The 18,556-nt window shown below is 39.7% G+C and overlaps 4 protein-coding genes across 4 annotated transcripts; 2 read left to right on the top strand and 2 right to left on the bottom strand.

The window, feature by feature from the left end:
• Nucleotides 1-13: 13 nt before the first annotated feature.
• On the top strand, nt 14-7,873 carry LOC144663500 (uncharacterized). The gene is made up of 5 exons (XM_078524470.1): nt 14-134; nt 483-589; nt 2,526-2,577; nt 3,206-3,335; nt 5,873-7,873. Exons 1-5 carry the CDS (start codon nt 121-123, stop codon nt 6,704-6,706), a joined length of 1,137 nt encoding a protein of 378 aa, XP_078380596.1. The 5' UTR covers nt 14-120; the 3' UTR covers nt 6,707-7,873.
• Nucleotides 7,874-8,795: 922 nt separating this feature from the next.
• On the bottom strand, nt 8,796-11,836 carry LOC144663064 (kelch-like protein 40a). Its single transcript, XM_078524005.1, has one exon. It carries the CDS (start codon nt 10,341-10,343, stop codon nt 9,681-9,683), a length of 663 nt encoding a protein of 220 aa, XP_078380131.1. The 5' UTR covers nt 10,344-11,836; the 3' UTR covers nt 8,796-9,680.
• A 1,499-nt stretch (nt 11,837-13,335) lies between these two features.
• LOC144663045 (uncharacterized) lies at nt 13,336-14,612 on the bottom strand. Its single transcript, XM_078523983.1, has one exon. The coding sequence runs from the start codon at nt 14,516-14,518 to the stop codon at nt 13,388-13,390; it is 1,131 nt and encodes a 376-aa protein (XP_078380109.1). The 5' UTR covers nt 14,519-14,612; the 3' UTR covers nt 13,336-13,387.
• Nucleotides 14,613-14,715: 103 nt separating this feature from the next.
• On the top strand, nt 14,716-17,969 carry LOC144663048 (ring canal kelch homolog). Its single transcript, XM_078523985.1, has one exon. It carries the CDS (start codon nt 14,795-14,797, stop codon nt 15,911-15,913), a length of 1,119 nt encoding a protein of 372 aa, XP_078380111.1. The 5' UTR covers nt 14,716-14,794; the 3' UTR covers nt 15,914-17,969.
• Nucleotides 17,970-18,556: the final 587 nt, after the last annotated feature.

Genomic DNA, 18,556 nt, shown 5'->3' with positions numbered 1-18,556 from the left:
ATAGGTGGTCAGTGGTAAAAACGGCGCCATTTTGTACAAGAAACACAAGAAATTGTATTGGAATCGGGACATAATTGTTGTTTGTTTGCAGTTTAAGCTAACTTTGGTTCAAAGACAAACATGAATCCTTTAACGTGAGTAATGTGATGTCTTCAGTGGTTTGTTTTTATGCTGCAAAAATACGATCAATTCTAGTCTCGTGGTCTGTAAAGTGCAAAGAATTCCCTGCGTTCTGTAGTTGCTCCATTAATCGTGATAAATATTGGGCTGTCAGTGCTTACTACAAATAAGAGTTTTAACCATAGCGATTGGAATATTGCTTAAGATGTTTACGTTCAGTTTTCAGTTTAGCATCTAATGATTTGTGTTCGCACGATTTAGTTGATTGTAATACTAAATAAGCTTACTATATTTGGAAACTGTTATTTAATTCCTTTTACTGACCTAACTTGAATTTACACATGGATTTGGTTCATTTGCAGAAACGTGAGAAACATTCAGAAAATGAATGAACGGATGCTGGAGATGGGAGTTGAAGACAATCAAGCTTGGCACAAGCAGTACAAAGATAGTGCTTATGTCTTCATTGGTAAGACTGTCAGGACTGTCAGATGATGAGGATGCCTAAACTTCGAGCCAGGATTCGAGCCAGGATTTGATTCAGGAACCAGTTAGCCTAACTAGCACTCTAGTTAGCCTGAATAGCGATCAGTTGGCCTAACTAGCACTCCGGTTAGCCTACCTTATTTACTTGAATAAGCGTTGTGGCGCTTTTTAAATTTTTCGTGCCTCAAGTGCGGCGCTTATTCGAGGGCGGCGCTTATTTAAAAATTGGACGCCACAAACAATCTTATAATTATAGACGAAACGTTAACAGTACTACGTATTGTAAGAATTTTGGATAGAAAAAATAATGGGAGAGCGGTAAAATATAACTTTGAGCTGCGGAACATTTCTTTTGACGAAAAAGCATTTCCAAGGCTGTTTTAGAGTTGCTTTGTAGTGCTATTTTCAGTTACACGGAATTCCTTGAATAAGCGCATCATCATGACTGCGGCGCTTATTCGGGGGCAGCGCTTATTAACTTCTTGGTCCCAAATACGGCACTTATTCGAGGGCGGCGCTTATTTGGGGGCGGCGCTTATTCGAGTAAATACGGTCCACTTTATCTTGGGTTCCTTGTTGTTAGCTTTTATAATAGGGTTAGGATCCTAGCTCAGGTCCTGGCTCGAATCCTGGCTCCGATCCTGGCTCGAATCCTCAGAGGACCTTTTGGTGTTAAGGCCTTGATAAAATAGAAAACAGTGTGGAGGGAACATTGTTTCTTCCTGTGTGTCTGAACTGGGAAACATTTGCCTCTGCAACAATGTGTCCTAGTTTAGCCAGACCTTTAAACCTTCACTACTGGTAGGCCACTGAACTGAACTTTTATTTGTTTTCTTTTAAATACAATTTACAAGATTGCCTGTCCACAGCTACTGTTGCTTGTCCTAGACATGGGGGCAAGGGAATGGTTTCTGGTGTTAGAGCAGTTTTCAGTTGGATGTCATGCAGTGGAACCTTGACTTAATGAACCTCTTACCTCCTCGGTAAAATGAATTATATTCAGATGAAAAATTTTTTTTCAAACATCTTTCTGTTTTTCAAGAGGGCTTATTTTTGGAAGGAGTTTTTCTGGGGGTGGGGGTTATTTCCAGATTTTACAGTTGAAGAAAATCAATACAGAACATTCAGGCATGGGACTGACTATTTTCCACTCAGTTGATGTAATGAGACAATAGCGAGACACCTTATGACATATTTATACCACGTAACACTCAGTTCATGTAGTGAATACTAACAGCACTGCGGTTAGCCTAACTAGCACTCCTGTTAGCCTATAATTTTTTTTTTTTTTTTTAAAAAAAAAAAAACCGTTCCCCCATTTATTTATTGTTCTTAGAAATATTTTTGGTTTTACAACTAATTGAAAACTGCTCTAAATAGCACTCTGGTTAGCCTAATTAGCACTCCGGTTAGTCTTAATAGCACTTCGGTTAGCCTACTTTAGCTTGGGTTGCTTGTGGTTAGCCTTTATAATAGGGTTAGGATTTCTATCCAAAAATCAGGATTCTGGTAGCTGGTCGATGGTGGCCTAGTGTATATCATACCTGCTTGGCAGGCCGGCGACCCGGGCTCGAAACTTCTTAGTCTCAACTTTTTTAAACTTAAAATAAGGTAAGTGTGATTCATACCTCATGTATGAAAAAATAAGAAGTCTCATTTTCACCTGGATTACATGAACTGAGTGGTGAATAGTCACTCCCATTCAGGCATGAATATAGGCCTTTCTGTCATAATTTACCTTGAACCCACCAGCTGATCTTTGGGGCACTAAAAAGTTAAAAGGTTTTGAATCATTCGTGTTCTCTCTTTTTTTACTCTTTTTAAATATTAAACTTTTCTTTGATAGTGAAAATGGTCAATATTTGCAGGTGTGTGCAGTCAGATCATGCTTATTTAATCTTAAGTTTCCTTTCTTTCAGGTGGACTGCCTTATGACCTTACAGAAGGGGATATCTTGTGTGTGTTTTCACAGTAAGTTTTCATCACACATTATGTGGTGCTACTTAGTGCTTCTGGTACTTTAGGTTGTTGATTGAGACTACATGTGACACAGTTAAATTTAGGAAGATAAAAGGTCTTTCTGAAACACAGTTGTTTATCAGGTCAGTTATTACATGTTTCTCCAATTTCCATGGTATGAAGCTGTCACAGAAGTGGGAGAGGGGGGTGGGGAGTGACAACTCTAACATGAGTCGAACCTTGTTCTCACAAAGGAAGTTCATCTGGGAAATTCTGGGGCTGAATGGAGTGCCTAAGACAATTCAGGCCCCTGGATCGATGTGAACGAAAAACAGTATTTTTAAAACTTTCCACTTTGAAGAGCAGTTTCAAAAAATTGCATTTTTGTTGACTGTTTCCATCTGATACTTGTTGCATTTTTGTTGACTGTTTCCATCTGATACTTGTGGCAGAGGGCCAAACCATACAAGAAAAGGCATACAAGAAAAATTGCATTTTCAGACAAAAATGGATTTGTGTGCACAGGGCCTTAGTTATGTATTGGCAAGACTACAGCCACATAACACTTTGCACACATTGCTTGCCTACAATAATGCTAGGTCTGTTTATCTTTAATATTTTTGTCTTTTTCTATCAACAGATATGGTGAAATAGTGAATATAAACCTGGTCAGAGACAAGAAAACTGGAAAAACAAAAGGATTTTGTTTCTTGTGTTATGAAGACCAACGTAGCACTATTTTGGCTGTGGACAACCTCAATGGCATTAAGGTAAGGGTTTGTCTTGAATTTTTTCCTTAAATTTTCGAAAAATTAAGGTGGCTCTGAAACCAATCCAGAGATCTTTTTTTTCAACTCTGCAAAAAGTTGTATCTTAAGATGCTGATCATTATGTAATAATAAATCAAAGGCCCTTCGAGCAACCTCATGATAATTCGATGAAGTGCCGTCCTTCGCTTTTTTCCCAAATAGTGTAACAGTCTCACTTCATTTGCCTCTGAATGTTCTTTTTGTTGTTTATGGGAGTTGCGTCAATGGGTCACTGATGCTTTGCACTCTCTGGCTCTCGTAGCGCAAATTCTATTTTTCACCACCAAAATAAAGTGTAACCTTTGAATATGTTTTTAACTGTCTGAGATGCGCTGAATTGCGTTTTAAATTCTGTCAGCACATATATTATATACGTACCGGGCAGCAACGAGCATTATTTTTGAGCAGCCAATGAAATTTGAGAGAAAGATGCACCTGAGCACGTCATGTTTCTGCTCGCTTCAAAAATATGAAAAATGGATGACCTGGCACAAGATAACGTGACGCGAAACAAAAACGTGCTGTCTTGAAGTCGTGTTTTTTCCAGTGAGCTGAAACGTTTATTAAATCACGTCACATGGCAAGCGAAGCTGCATGTATCTCAAACCTGCTATCAGTAAGTCACAATTTCACTTCATTTCCCTCTTTGAATGTGTTCTTTTTTCATGGGAGTTATGTTAATGGGTCATTGATAGCTTGTGCTCTCAGGCTTAGAAGAGTGATTTTTTTTACCACCAGAATAAAGTGTAATAACCTTTGATCCCTTTCGCATTTAGGAAAATTTCTTTTGTAAATAATCAACCTTGTTCCCTGGAAGAGAGACCCTGCGTATGAGGTTGGAGAATAATTTGTTTTTGATTGACATGTGCTGAATGCGTTTAAAGGACCTTTCTGTCAGCACATTTACGGTTAATGCATAAATTGGTTGCGGTTTGATATCGGAATGGAGTGAGTGAGTGAGTGAGCGAGTGAGAGAAGTCAAAAGTCATTTTTAATACCTCATTATCATAAGGTAAAAATGGGGTCTCCGGATTCGTTTTTTACGACTGAATTTATTCAGGAGTATAGTAGCTCGCCCAATTTCACTCGCTTGGTCCATCACCTGTAAACTTCTCATTGTAACTCCGCTGACCAGCAGATATACTAGAAGAAAGAGTGTAGCAAGACGGCCGTATAAAGGCGGCCTTTTGAAATTTAAAGGGGTTTACAAGAAAAAACAAGAAGCAAAGAAACAAAATGTGGCTGACAACTATATGTGGAAAGTATTTGACCGCCGAAAAAGTGGAAATTGAGAGCCGCAAAAGCGATGTAACGATCGATCTCTTTTGTATATATGTCGAGCTAGCGTTGTACATGTAGGAACATTCGAAAACTAAATCGGGTTTCACATAAGCTTCATTAGTGATGGATCTATCTAGAAACCAGAGCGTTGGCTAAAATCGAGTGCGTGGCTGCTTGTTCGGAACAAAAGGAAGAGCTTTTCAGATGAAACAGCACAATTTAATACATTTGTGCCTGAATCAGTCTATATGTTCTGATATATTTATTTACAGCGTTATTACTTAACGGCTTACATGTAAATTATTCTGCAATGCATACCTACGGAGCGATATAATAAACAAACCATTTTAGTGCTACTGGTTAAAAAAAAAAAAAAAAACAGAAAAAAACTGTCCCCTCTGGGATTCGAAATCGGGACCTCTCGTTCCCCAGTCAGATGCCAACCCGAGTGTGCTACTCAGACATACTTAGTCACGAACAGCGAAAATATCTTATATCAATGTAATAGACATTCTGCTGTTTATCCGTTATCATGTGCATCAAAGAAATGTTTGAATCACCTTGCTGCTCATAAATTTTCAAGGAATGAAAACTAAACTTTTAAACTTGGCAAAAAAATTCAGTCGTGGCTCAAAGAGCTCTTTGATTAGTTATAAGCACTTATAGCTAAAAATAAGGGTATTTTTAACAGGTTATACCGTTGCTATGGTTACCAGTGATGTCAAGAAAGTAACCACAATTTGTTTATCAATGATTGGGCGTTTGTTTTATAGCAGTTTTTTTATAGCAGTAACTGATAAATGTTTGTAGCACTGTCCCATCAAATTATGAGAGCTGAAAAGTGCTGGAAACTGTTGTGAGCCTCCTTAACCACCATTTCCAAACCTGCAAACAATTTTCAGTTTCTTCCTTGACTGAACAAGAAGTCAGTCTGGTAGCTTGTTCCTTTGTTTTATTTATTGGCTTTGCTGTGTATCCTCCAAACTTATTTGTGACAAGGGCTGTTACTGTGTCTTATAACTTACGTGTGGCTTTTTGTTATGGTGAAGTGGAAATTAAAAAAAGGGAGGAAGGTGCGCTTTTGTTGTTTTTGCCAGACTGATAGCTTTATAACATGTGGTAGGGATTTGTGATTAGAGGTTTTAACTGGAATTTCCATACAGTATTACTAATGACAGGGCAAATAAAATTGAAATCATATTTCTTTGTTTTTAAAGCTTGGCGGCAGAATTATCCGAGTGGATCACTGCGCTAACTATCGGCGGCCTAAAGGCGACGAGGAGGACGAACAAGGAAACAGAAAAGAGATCATTGAAGAAGGCTGTGCACCTAAAACACCGTCACCCTCACCCCCGGCGTCTGACGAGGAAGAGGACACTCTTGAATTGCCAAAGAAAAGGAAAAAAGAGAAAAAAGCAAAGAAACAAAAGAAACACAAGGAAGAGAAATCAATAAAGAAAAAGAAAATAATGGCCAGCTCAGACGAGGAAGATCACGGCGAGAAAAAGAAAAAGCTTGATTTGTTGAAAAAGGACTCGAAGAACGGAAGAGCGCCAGCTAGAGCAAGCGAAACAGAGAAAGACAAGCGCGAGAGGACTGAACGAGATTTACCGCGTGATAATGATTTACGGGATTCGAAAGTTAGCAGTACGCGTGATAACGGGCATGATCGTGTGGAACGTGATTTTAGAGGAGATCGTCGCGCAAATAGGGAGGAGTATGTGCGTGATGTACGTGAACGTGATCGCCTTCGCGAACGTCAAATTCTCGAACGTGATCGTGAAACGCGTCATCGTGAACGTGATATTCACGAGCGTGATGTGGATAGTACGCGTGATCGTGAGTATCGCGACAATTACGATCGTCGCGGAACTGACCACAGAGTAGAAAAGGACAGAGCTTATCACACATCACGTGAAGATAGAGACCGAGAGGTAGACGAGAGAAGAAGGGACAGACCTGATAGGCGAAGAGACTACAGAGAAGATGAAGGCAGGACGCATAATAAACGCGATAGAAATGACTACAGTGACCGCAAGGATAGAAGATAATAAATAAATAGAGCCACTACCTCGTCCGACGGCGCTTTCGCAGAATGTTACCTGGCACATGCTCATTCTTTCCTTGCGGCCCGACCCTCTTCGCGCTTGTTTCCCGCTCATGCCCTTTCGCGCTTCGCTCATTCAGGACTCTTTTGCGTAATACTCTTCAGTGGCGGATCCAGGGCCCGGTTGCATAAAAATACTTAAGATTACGTGAGAGTTTCTGCAGCCATTCCCTGTGCTCTGAGGGGTTTTTCTCCTGTGCTTATAAGGATAAATCGGGAGAAAGGCTGTTGCAGAAAATCGCCCGTAATCTTAAGTATTTTTATGCAACCGGGCCCAGACCTTTAACTAAAGAGGGGGCCCTTTTTTTTGTGTGTACACCCAAAAGAATTTATCGGGGGAGCCATTAAAAAATGTCTTTTACCAAAAATAAGGAGGGGCTCCGCTGGTCCCTCCCCTAGATCCGCCACTGTTTTTGATTTAGTTATGGAAAAGGCAGGTAATATCAGAAAAAGAAGAAAACATTATGACAGGCGAATGTTCTTATGTAGCAAATTTCTTAATCTCGTACATACCCTGATTTTTTAATAGAAAATTCAGCTTAAGAGCTTAGGAGTAGCCACAACAATAAAACTACATTTTAATTTCAATGAAATGTGAAATGCCAAGCTAACTAGTGAAAATAAGCAAATAACGATGGATTATTAAAGTCACTGATATTTACAGTAAAAGCGTAAAATACTATACAATTGGTAAACCTACAATACTTTGAAATACTTAAAAAATGGCTCCTAACTTATGTTGGAAGGGAAATTCATTACTTCTAACATATTTTTGCTTAGATTCACTGATTAAGTAAGTTTTATTTTTTTCTTTGTTCGTGAGCGGGCGGTATCCTACAAATCCTGCGATCTGATTGGTTCCGGGAGCGGGCGGTATTCTCCAATCCGGCCCTCGACAGCGGGCGGTATCCGTTGCGAGATGAATCGTCGAGTGTACTTTCCGCGCGAAATCATTTTGCAGCGTTGTACGAACGAACACAAGAAAGATTTGCTCAGCAAAATCGAAATAGCCGCTCACCAACTGTTGTAAATGTGAAAAGACAGAATAGAAGTGGAATTAAAGGCCTCGAAGTTCTTCTAAAGGCGAGTGTTGATTTTGTTTATCGACAAATTAAGTTCTAGTTGATAGTTTGTTGAGTTTGTGGTTGTTTGCATTTTGCAATCATTTCCACGCCATTTTAATACGATAAGATGCGCCGGTTTTAAACTTCAATTTTGAGTAAAAACTGTCTTTTTATCGGCCACTTCTTTGCCAAAACAAAACACTAGTTGCCATCATTCAAGAAAATGAGATTCGTTAATTAAAAACAGCCAAAATAATTCTGACAATATTGTGCCGTACGTCCAAGCTTCGCATTTCATTTAGTTTCACTTTCGCACTGTTTATCACAAAATAATTATGCTGGGAATTAACTCAGAGCTTATTAATTCGTTAAATACAAGTGTGTATAGCTATACCGAAACTGTCTTTCCGTCAGATAGTTTTTTTTTTCGGGAAATTCTCAAACTTAGCATCCTGCGAACAGAGTTCTTTATCAAAACATTCATCGGGAAGCCGGAATCGGCGTTTAGTTTTGTCAATGATAATGCTTTGGCTCGATTTTACATTTATGATATATTTACTACTTCAATTTCTTTGATTTAATCTCTTCAGTGTTAATTTAATATGCTGAACCTTTCTGTAAATACGGTTCATTTAATTTATTTCGAACTAAATAACAAACAGCATTTTACACTCTTGCTAACCCGTCGATCGACTCAACATTGAAATTAAATGGCGCGCGTATACAAACAAAGATTTTGTGACACAATCTTTCTAGATTTCTTTTAAAAACAAATAAAGTGGGAAAAAAATAAAAACGTTATTCACCAGCCTAGGTCGGTCCGTATTGGGAAAAACTGTGCCCTCGGTCTTGGAACCGCCCTCGGCCTGCGGCCTCGGGCGGTATCCAAGACCTCGAGCACAGTTTTTCCCAATACGGACCTCCCGGCTGGTGAATAACCTATATTTCTTTCTTTTTGCGTTTGCCAACAACGTTGAGAAACTAAAAAAGTTATCCAGTTACAACAAGTTTAAGGGGCTCGGTCACGGTATTTTAGGTAATTTCATTTATTTTCGTTAATTAAGAGCTTTAAACTTCAAATTGCAGAGCAAAAGTCTTGTATTGGCAAAATAGCGGCCACAACAAACTGAGTAAATGACACTTTCATACAAATTGAGATAAACTTGAAAAAAGTCGGGTCGACGTTTTTCAAGTTCATCCGAACGCAATCCGTTTAAATCTTCGCGAATTTTGCCCATCCATGCCCCTTTTTGTGTTTCTTTTGAGTTCTTCTACAGTTTTAAGCCGTTGTTGTGATACTTCAGTTAATTCTACGACCAGTTGGTCAGTGCCGAAATTGCCAAAAATTGCGTGACATAATCTTGTAGCACTGTGGTAATGCGAGGTTTCTCACTGCAAAGAAGTCTTGCTTAGTCGGCTGTATATATATCCAATCGTTGCTCAGATAGATTTATTAAGTTCACATCATTGGACTAATCGATATTTTTGATGACACGGGCAGGCCACCCCCACTCATAGTACATAGTTCGTAAAGGTCCCCTCTAGCAATAACAATTCGTACAAATCTCGATCACGCCTGTAAGAGATACAATGGTCACTAATGAGACGAGAAACCTCCCTTCCAGCCAAGGATTTCTGTCATTAAGTTGAGAGTCGAAAAAATGATAGTCATTGTTTGAAATTTCAGCAGGCCCCCAAAGATCTGGCCTGTTATAGTTCATTGACGAACCGCTTGCCTGGAAGACGATTTCCTTCTCCGGCAATATAAACAGAAATTTCTTTAGTCGATTAATGTTCCATTGTTCGCGGGGGTTGTCATGATCGTTACCGGCAGGTACATTTGCCGATCGGCAACTACCGATACCTTGTGCGAGGGTTCTCATAACCTGTTCCAGGCTCTTGGTCTATGGGACGACCGCGAGCGAAAAAATCGGGCGAGCACGAGCGAGGCGAGCCAAAAGTCCCCCCTCTTTTTCCATTCCTTCGTGCTCGCACGCTTTTGTCTCTTGCGCTCGCCCCGTTGACCGAGAGCCTGGAACAGGCTAGGTTTCTTATTGCAAACGAGACTCCTGCCTCGACCATATTATACATTCCCCTACTGTTGCCAAGATTGATTACGTGTGCATAATTAGAGCGGTCGATGTTCTTGATGATATAGTCAGTGCAAATGGCGATCACGTCTGTAAGAGTGATGTAGTCAGCAAACATCAGTACATCTTGAACATTGTCACCTGTTAAGTTCACTTCATGCACGTATAAATATTCGATGCATTCTTTGATCACGTCGATAGAAAAGTCTTTGAAAGTTGTTTCGCTTGCAGTTGGATCTATGCGAAAGAGAGCTGCAAAGTATTCACTTTGAGAGGCGAGAATAAACTTGTGAGATCTAACTTCTGCGCCATCCTTGTCTTTGATGGTAAAATCATAAAACTGTTCTTCTCCTCTTTTCTTATAATACGCTTTTAGATTGTTACAGAAGTGGTCAGTTCGCGATGTTTCAGAGCCCATTCTGGCCATCAGGAGCGTGTCAGACGGTAGTTCGGGAGAAAAGACGTCCTCAATGAAAAAATACCTGGCAATTTCGAATGCGCATTTTGTATGGAAAATCGAAAATGCACATCCATTCAGTTTCCATGTTAAAATGGAAAAGTTATAACCATGGAAATTTCATTTTTCAATCTTTGCTAAAATTACATAATTTTCCACGGAGAAATTTTTTATTTTCCAATGATGTATATTTTTGTTGATGAGAAAACACCCAATTTCCGCATTTGTTTTTTGAAATAAACATTCATTCAGTTTCTATACTTGGTTATGGTATGGAAAATTGATGGATGAATGTTTCACTTTAGGTTTCCACATTAAAAACAAAACTGGAATTTTATTTTTTTAATCTTTATTTGGATTTCCACATAGAATTTTTCAATGTGTTTTTGATGATCAAAAAGAAAATACCAAATTCACTGTTTTGCATGTAAAATATAAATGCGCATCAATTCAGTAATACAGTTTCCATACTTGGTTAATGTATGGAAACTTGTTGGATAAAACACTCCACTTTAGTTTTCCATATAATCAAACTACCAAAGAAATTGTATTTTCCAATCTTCACTTGGAAAACGAAATCAGCGGAAGGCAAAAAAAAACTATACTCACTTCCCGTTCTCAGGTAGTTTGGTTCTCTCTCCATAATTCGCTCGCCAAATTATTCAAGACACTCGCAAGGTCGTTTGCTTGACTTCTTTTACTAACTACTCCAACACAAGTCTCGCCAAGTGTAATAAAAGGGACATAGCAAGTGTTTTCTTCTTTGCCCTTTTCAGTGTTAAGCTATAGCTGTACATTTAACTTTACAATCTAGCTTTATGAGTTTTATTACCACGGGACTGATAATATACAGGCATTGGGAATGAGATTGATAACTTAAGCCTGGTTTTCACTAGCGGCACAAGCATAACAGCTCTTATTTCACCGTGAAAACGGCTTCGACGCAACCATAAGCACAAGCACAACGATCAAAATTTTTCCTTTTCTTGTGCTTGCGTTCGTGTGAAAACGAAACACCGCATAACCACAAGTAAATTGTTTACGTCTGGCCATCTCCAGCCAATTAAAGCACTCGTTCCAAATTCCTTAGTGTCTGGGCATTTGAACAAAGTGGCGGAGGCCGCGGTTGATTTTGATAAAAGTTTTCCGAAGTTGTTCGGAAGATTGTACGGAATTTAAAGACAAAAACAAAAAGGTACAAGCGTTGGCTCAAGTAGCGAAAAAAAATTGAAATAACTCCTTCCTTCTCAAAAAAATATCTCCCAAAATGTTTCGTTCTCCTCCTTTTTTTGGTCACTTTCGCTTTCTTGGTCACAAGAGTAGAAGACACAACAACACTCGATGCCTGAGTGTTTCTGCCGCCATATTTGCCGAGAGAACGGAGCCTTCTCACTAGTAAACATCGTGTTCTTATGCTTGTGCCTATGCTTATGTCGACGTTTGTTTTCACTTGACAAAAATAATTGTACTCAAATGCTTGCGCGTGTGATTGCGCTTTGTGCTTCGTCGCTAGTGAAAACCAGGCTTTACACTGTAACACATCAGTGCTTGTTCGCTCCGTCGTTGAAAGGAGGAGAGGGGTGCCTGTCAAAGAGTTCGTGTATTACATTTACTAAAGTGGGTCCTCGTCAGGGAAATCAGTCATATTCTCCACGATGACGGCGATCCACGACCTTCTGATTTAATTTTGTATTCCTCTGGCGGGCGGGGGTATTAAATAACGCGTATTAAATTTCACCGAGACAAATTTTAGCGAGTACTAAATTTAGCGATTTTAGCCCAACTCGCTAAAATTAGTAGCCGCTAACAATAGTAACCTTAAGGTATACAAGCATTGGGAATGAGTTTGGTAACTTACACTGTTACACATCAGTGCTTGTTCACACTCCATTGTTGAAAGGAGGAGATGGGTGCCTGTCAAAGAGTTCGTGTATTACATTTACTGTGTTTAATTCTAACCTTGATGAAGTCGGGTCGGTATGTCTTTTACTACCAGGGCGGTAGTCAGGCTATTGGCATAGAGGAGGGAAAATCTGCGATCGCCGAAAGCACGAGCCACAAAAGGGTGGCGAATGCACCACACCTCCACCCCAAATTTTGAAATCTAGCACTCGCGGCTCTGAAACGCTACTTACAGCAAGCATTTTCATAAGGTATTTCTTCATGAAAACCAACCTCGTTTAACTGGGGATTATTCTCTCAACTGAAAGTATTTTGTTTTTAATTTTGGGTTAAAATCTAGATGAGGGAAGTGCCTCGTCTTGCCTCTTGTTGGGTACGGCCCTGATGTCTATCTTTTTTGCCGTCTTTGCCTTTTATAAGCACCAGATATACCAGTAACGCTATAGTTTTTTTTATTGAGAACAACAAATTTCTTACAATACTAACATTACTAACAACACCACAAATTACTTAAAAAAACTAACATTACTTACAATACAAGAAAACACCTTATACAATACTGGTATTACCTCCCGGGGGGGAGACTCCCTATAATGGCCTATACGGGGAGGCTCCGCCCGAAAGGGGTACCCTTTTTATGCTTCAGGTATACAAAAGGGTAGGGATTTCACAAGTTTAGGTATATAAAAGGGTAGGGTTATCGGTTATTGAGGTAATAAAAAGGGTCTTCAATCAAAATATTTCAAACAGACGCAACTTATGGCTGTATCATTTAAATTTATTGAATGCTGCATAAAAATGGCATCAAGAATTCCTGTTTTAGGCCTATGCCATGACATTTAGGTATATGAAAGGGGTACCTTTTTTCAGTAAAAGGTATGCAAAAGGGGTGCTTTTCTGTCAAAATGGTATATAAAAGGGTAAGGGGTTGGACCTTGGGGTGGAGCCTCCCTGTACAAAACATTTCTGAGTAGCCCCCCAGGGTATTACCTACCATATAAACATTACAAAGCTTACAATACTAACCTCACTTACAATACTAGCATTGCTTCCTGCTAATTTAAATATCTTTCTTTTTCTATGCTTTTAGTGATGCTAACGATACTTACACGCTACAGTTGAATAAATAAGAAATGATCGTTATAATTCAACAGATCACCTCCATTAATTTTGAGGCCGTTAATCTGAAGATATCCAGCCTCTAGAATCTGCAGAGTGATGTACTGTGCTAGGGTTGGCTGGTCAAACGTAACGACATGTCCCTCCTCAATAAACCTGCCGGCTGGACCAGCAAAGTGTCCACACCGCGTGTTGACCTCCAGTTTCTTGCTGGTGTCGTTTCCTCTTTCGTGTGCTGTGAACCCCTCAGGTACAGGCGACATGCCAGCTCTCACTTCCACATTTCTAAGCCTTTCCCAATAGCCATTGTTACGGTTGACAATGGTCACTGATGAGACAAGGATAGGGGAAGGAAACTTCACTTCCAACCACGGATTCATTTCAAGTTGAGAGTGGAAATAGTGAGAATTATTGTGTGAAATTTTGGCATTAATGGCGAATATAGGTCCCCAACGACCTGGTCTGTTGTTGCACACCGACGAACCTCTGGCCTGGAAGACAACCTTCTCCTCGGGCGCTGACAGAAACTTCCTTAGTCGGTTGATGTACCATTGGTTCGTTGTCATGATCGTCACCTCTTGTTGTTGTCGATCGGCAACTTTTAGAACAATCTCCTTGGTGAACTCGTCAAAATTATCGATGCTTCCTGTGAGGGTTTTCGCAGCGAACAAGAGACCTGCCTCAACCATATTGTACATCCCCCTACTGTTGCCTAGATAAATTACGTGTGCATAATTAGAGCGGTCGATGTTCTTGATGATATAGTCAGTGCAAATGGCGATCACGTCTGAAAGAGTGATGTAGTCAGCAAACATTAGTACATCTTGAACATTGCTACCTGTCAAGTTCACGTCAAGAACGTATAAATATTCGATGCACTCTTTGATCACATCGATACAGAAATCTTTAAATGTTGCCTCGCTTGCAGTTGGATCTATACGAAACAAAGCGGCGAAGTATCCACTTTGGGAGGCGAGAATAAACTTGTGACATCTAATTTCTGCGCCATCCTTGTCTTTGATGGTAAAATCATAAAACTGTTCTTCTTCCCTATTCTCAAAATACGCTTTTATATTGTTACAGAAGTGGTCAGTTTGCGATGTTCCGGAGCCTATTCTGTCCATCAGGAGCGTGTTTTACTTCATTTTCAGACGCAGTCCGGGAGAAAAGACGCAAGCTTCCTGGTTGATGACTTTGATCATTGGGGTAGCCATCTTGAATACTTGTGTGAGCGAAATCTGGGGAGAAGTAAAACCACTCACCCCTATACCCAGAGTAGTTTGGTCCTCTCCCCAGATTCCCCTCGCTATAAATATTCAAGATGGCCGACCACAGCACGATACAGTCTACTGCTTTTCTTGCAGACTGCCGACGGAAAAACAAGGGAAGACACAGACCCGATGGCCAAAACAGCAATGATATCGCGGAGTGGCCACTTCTGTAACAATATAAAAGCGTATCATAAGAAAAGAGGAGAAGAAAAGTTTTATGATTTTACCATCAAAGACGAACATGGCGCAGAAATTCGATGTCACAAGTTTATCCTCGCCACTCAAACCAGATACTTCGCCTCTTTGTTTCGTAGAGATCCAACTGTCAGCGAAACAACTTTCAAAGACTTCTCTATCGACGTGATCAAGGAATGCATCGAATATTTATACGTGCACGAAGTGAATTTAACAGGTAACAGTGTTCAAGATGTACTAAAGCTTGCCTATGACCTCAATCTGACAGACGTGGTCGATATTTGCGCTGACTATATCATCAAGTACATTGGCCAGTTCAATTATGCTGTTATAATTGATATAGGCAATGCGCGGGGTATTTACAAATTGATTGAGGCAGGGGTGTTATTTGCCGTGAGAAACCTTTCACAAAATATCGATAGTTTTAATGAGCTCACTAAACAGATGATTGTTAAAGTTGCCGATCGACAAATGCACCTGCCCGTGACTGTCATGACAACAGAACAATGGAATATCAATCGACTAAAGAAATATCTGTTCGCACCCGGGGAGGACATTGTCTTCCAAGCTCGCAGCTCTTCAGTTTTCAATGGTGGCACAAATCAGTTCCGTCGCTGGGGTCCAAAATTAGCCATAAATGGCGAGATTTCAAACAGTGATGAATATTTTTTTCAATCTCGACTTGAGATGAATCCATGGTTGGAGGTGATGCTACCTTCCCCTGTCCTGATCTCATCAGTGACCATCGTCAACGGAGGAAGGGTACATGTAAGAAATATAGAAGTCAGAGCCGGAATGGATCCTGTCCCTGAAGACTTCACAGAATTTGAGAGAGGAAACACCGCTGATAAGCAGCTAGAGGTCAACTCCAGGTGTGGACACTTTGCTGGTCCCGACAGAAGGGTTACCGGTATAATGGATCATGTTGTCATTTTTGAACAGCCTATTCTAGCACAGTACATCACTTTGCAGATGCTGGATTTTGGATATCTTCAGGTTAATGGCCTCAAAATCAACAGAGGTGACCTGTTGAATTATAGCAACTGTTTCTAATTATTCAATGCATCATTTATATTACTGTTGGTATATCTGCACGCAATGCCAATTAGAATCATGAAATTTTATTGAATATAATTTAAAGGTTTTTAAAATATTTATTAGATCCACATCAGCTCTTCGGCTGTCAGGTAGGCAGCTAAAACAAATTAGAGCTACTAGAGCTAAACATGGCACTGGATAGAATTTCAGATTTAGGAAGTCTGTAGATTATTGACCTCAAAATCAACAGCGACTTCCTGACATGAAGAGTCGAGCTGTACTTCCAAAATCCGCAAATCCGCTCAATGTATTGCAAATATCCACAATCCGTACGCTTTCTAAGGCCAAATCACAGGCAGACCACCCTATGTGTTCGTGGTTAATAATCGTTCACATAAGACGAACAAAAGAAATATGTTGAAAATATCTATGACATTTATGAAAAAAGCCCTGAAAATTACATTTCTAAATGAATCTTGTTCTAAAGATTTCAATAAACTAAGGTGAATTATAACGAGATTCATTTAGAAATGAAATTTTCAGAGCTTTATTTATAACTCTTGTAGATTTTAACATATTTCTTTTGTTCGTCTTAAGCGCACAGTTATTAACCACGAACACATAGGTTGGGCTGCCTGTGGCCAAATCCGTCGATCCGCGAACCTATTCAACCCCCCCCCCCCTCAATAACCATCGCTAATATTTGACAGTTTTTTTGATGGTTGTTCGCCAGTTAGATCACAGCTGGTCTTTGTTTTAGAGCAGTGGGCCTAGAGTGGGGGCTCTAGAGGCACTCAAGAGTTAATCAACGGGAATCAAATACCGTAAATGATCTAATAAACGTCTGGGGTGTCTATTATTTTTGGGGGGTTGGGCAGTTGGCAATAGGCTTCCGTCAATCAAAACTTATTCTGACCTTTTATGGAAGCCGTTTTGCTTTACCTCGGGGGTCAAATTAATCTCTGGCTAAGTCAACAAAAAGATGGCGGAAAATTCTTACGAGAATTTGCGCTTACGAGTCATTTATTTACTAGTATTTACTAGTAGTCGTTGATGTTTCAAGAATACTTCACGCTGGGCAGATACTTGCACACAAAATTGGACGTATTGTTCTACCGTATGGGCGGGAACTTCTAAACAGAATATTTATACCTAATCGTACCTTTTTGGTACGCTTCGGCGGCATATCAGGCGAGTTTGGTCGAGCCATGGTTTGTATTTCGTAGGATATCAGGGCCCGGTTGTTCAAAGCATGATTAAGCAAATCCAGGATTAGCGTGAAATTTGATTTCAATTTTATGTAATTTCGTTGAGGTTTTCTGTTAATATTTTCTGTCCCACAGTTTTGACATGGACCAATCTCAAACTTAACAAAATATTAGCTTTGGGAAACCCTTTAAAACAAGAGAAATTAAAATCTTGATCATCTTTTAATCCTGGGTTAGCGTAAATCGTCTTTCGAACAACCCGGCCCCTCTGGACAGTAAATCGCGCTTCTGATTGGCTACTTGCGAATTTGGGTACGGTAAAGATAAACAACAACTTTTACAAATTTCGGCGCCCGAATTTTGACAAATACTAGATATGACCACTTTTTACCTGTTTTACGTGAGCTTGGGTGGCTTTCTGTTAAAGACCAGTTAGCCGTTATTCTTGTTTTAAGATACCTTATTACATGATATTTTCGCGACACGTTAATTTCGCGATTTCAAAAAATCGCGAAGTTAACATAACATGACGCGAAAACTAAGTGACTGACATTATGTCAAATTGAGAAAGAATAAGTCTAGCAAAGTTGTAAATTGTTATGTCTGCCATTAAGTTTTTAGTTTTTGATTAATTAAATATTGTAATTTTGCTTTTAGTTGATATTCGATGTAAATTAGCCTTTTGGGATTGGGTTAATTAAGTTATTATATTGTAATACAGTCGACTCCCGATAACTCGAACCTCGCGTTATAACGCGAACCAAAATCGATTTTCCTTGGATTTGCGCCATACTGTAATTTTACCCTCGGTAACTCGAACCGTGTCTTTCAGAACATGACAAGTCAAAACAAACAGAAGAATTTTGAAAAAGCCGTGAAATCTTTGTCCTTTTTTTGTCCTTTGTACACTGATTTAGAAATGAATTGTTCATTTTCACTCGACTTCTCTATGCTAATTATATTTAAATTAAAATATACACTGTATGAATAGGAAAACAGTAAACACCGTTTTCAGCGTTTATTCCCTTTCCTTATTTCGGATCTCCCGATAACTCGAACCTTTTTCAATTTTTCTTGAAGGTTCGAGTTATCGGGAGTCGACTGTACATTAAACGTATCTTCGGAAATACGCACTCCGTGGATTTTACCCTGTAAACAACTGTGCAAAAAAATCCGCCTTTCATTTAAGGTCGTTGCAAGTCTTATTTCACGGATCTGATTTAGCCTGGTCCGGGCGTTCGTTTAACAGATAGGTAGCAGTGTGACCCCCTGGAACAAGCTAGTTCTGTTTCAAAGGGTCTTGTGTCACTGAATCTGATGGCAGGTCTTACTTTCTGAGACATCCACACTATATCTATACCCACACTATATCTATACCCACACTAACAACGCACGCTAAGTGTGAGATCGAAGATGCCAAGGAAAACAAAAGGTTTAGCGTGTTAACTCT

Source organism: Oculina patagonica, chromosome 8 (assembly GCF_052425735.1).
Source record: "Oculina patagonica isolate OP01 chromosome 8, crgOcupat, whole genome shotgun sequence".
Taxonomy (NCBI): domain Eukaryota; kingdom Metazoa; phylum Cnidaria; class Anthozoa; order Scleractinia; family Oculinidae; genus Oculina; species Oculina patagonica.
The sequence above is the reverse complement of the archived record's forward strand: the minus strand, read 5'-3'. Positions and strand labels throughout refer to the sequence as shown.

What these genes read in the sequence shown, in the direction of transcription:
- LOC144663500 (XM_078524470.1), top strand. An exon ending in ATCTTGTGTGTGTTTTCACA is followed by an intron (nt 2,578 to 3,205) that starts GTAAGTTTTCAT and finishes TTCTATCAACAG; the next exon opens with ATATGGTGAAATAGTGAATA. An exon ending in ACAACCTCAATGGCATTAAG is followed by an intron (nt 3,336 to 5,872) that starts GTAAGGGTTTGT and finishes TTGTTTTTAAAG; the next exon opens with CTTGGCGGCAGAATTATCCG.
- LOC144663064 (XM_078524005.1), bottom strand. Translation starts at nt 10,343, where the DNA reads ATGGCCAGAATGGGCTCTGAAACATCGCGAACTGACCACTTCTGTAAC.
- LOC144663045 (XM_078523983.1), bottom strand. Translation starts at nt 14,518, where the DNA reads ATGGACAGAATAGGCTCCGGAACATCGCAAACTGACCACTTCTGTAAC.
- LOC144663048 (XM_078523985.1), top strand. Translation starts at nt 14,795, where the DNA reads ATGGCCAAAACAGCAATGATATCGCGGAGTGGCCACTTCTGTAACAAT.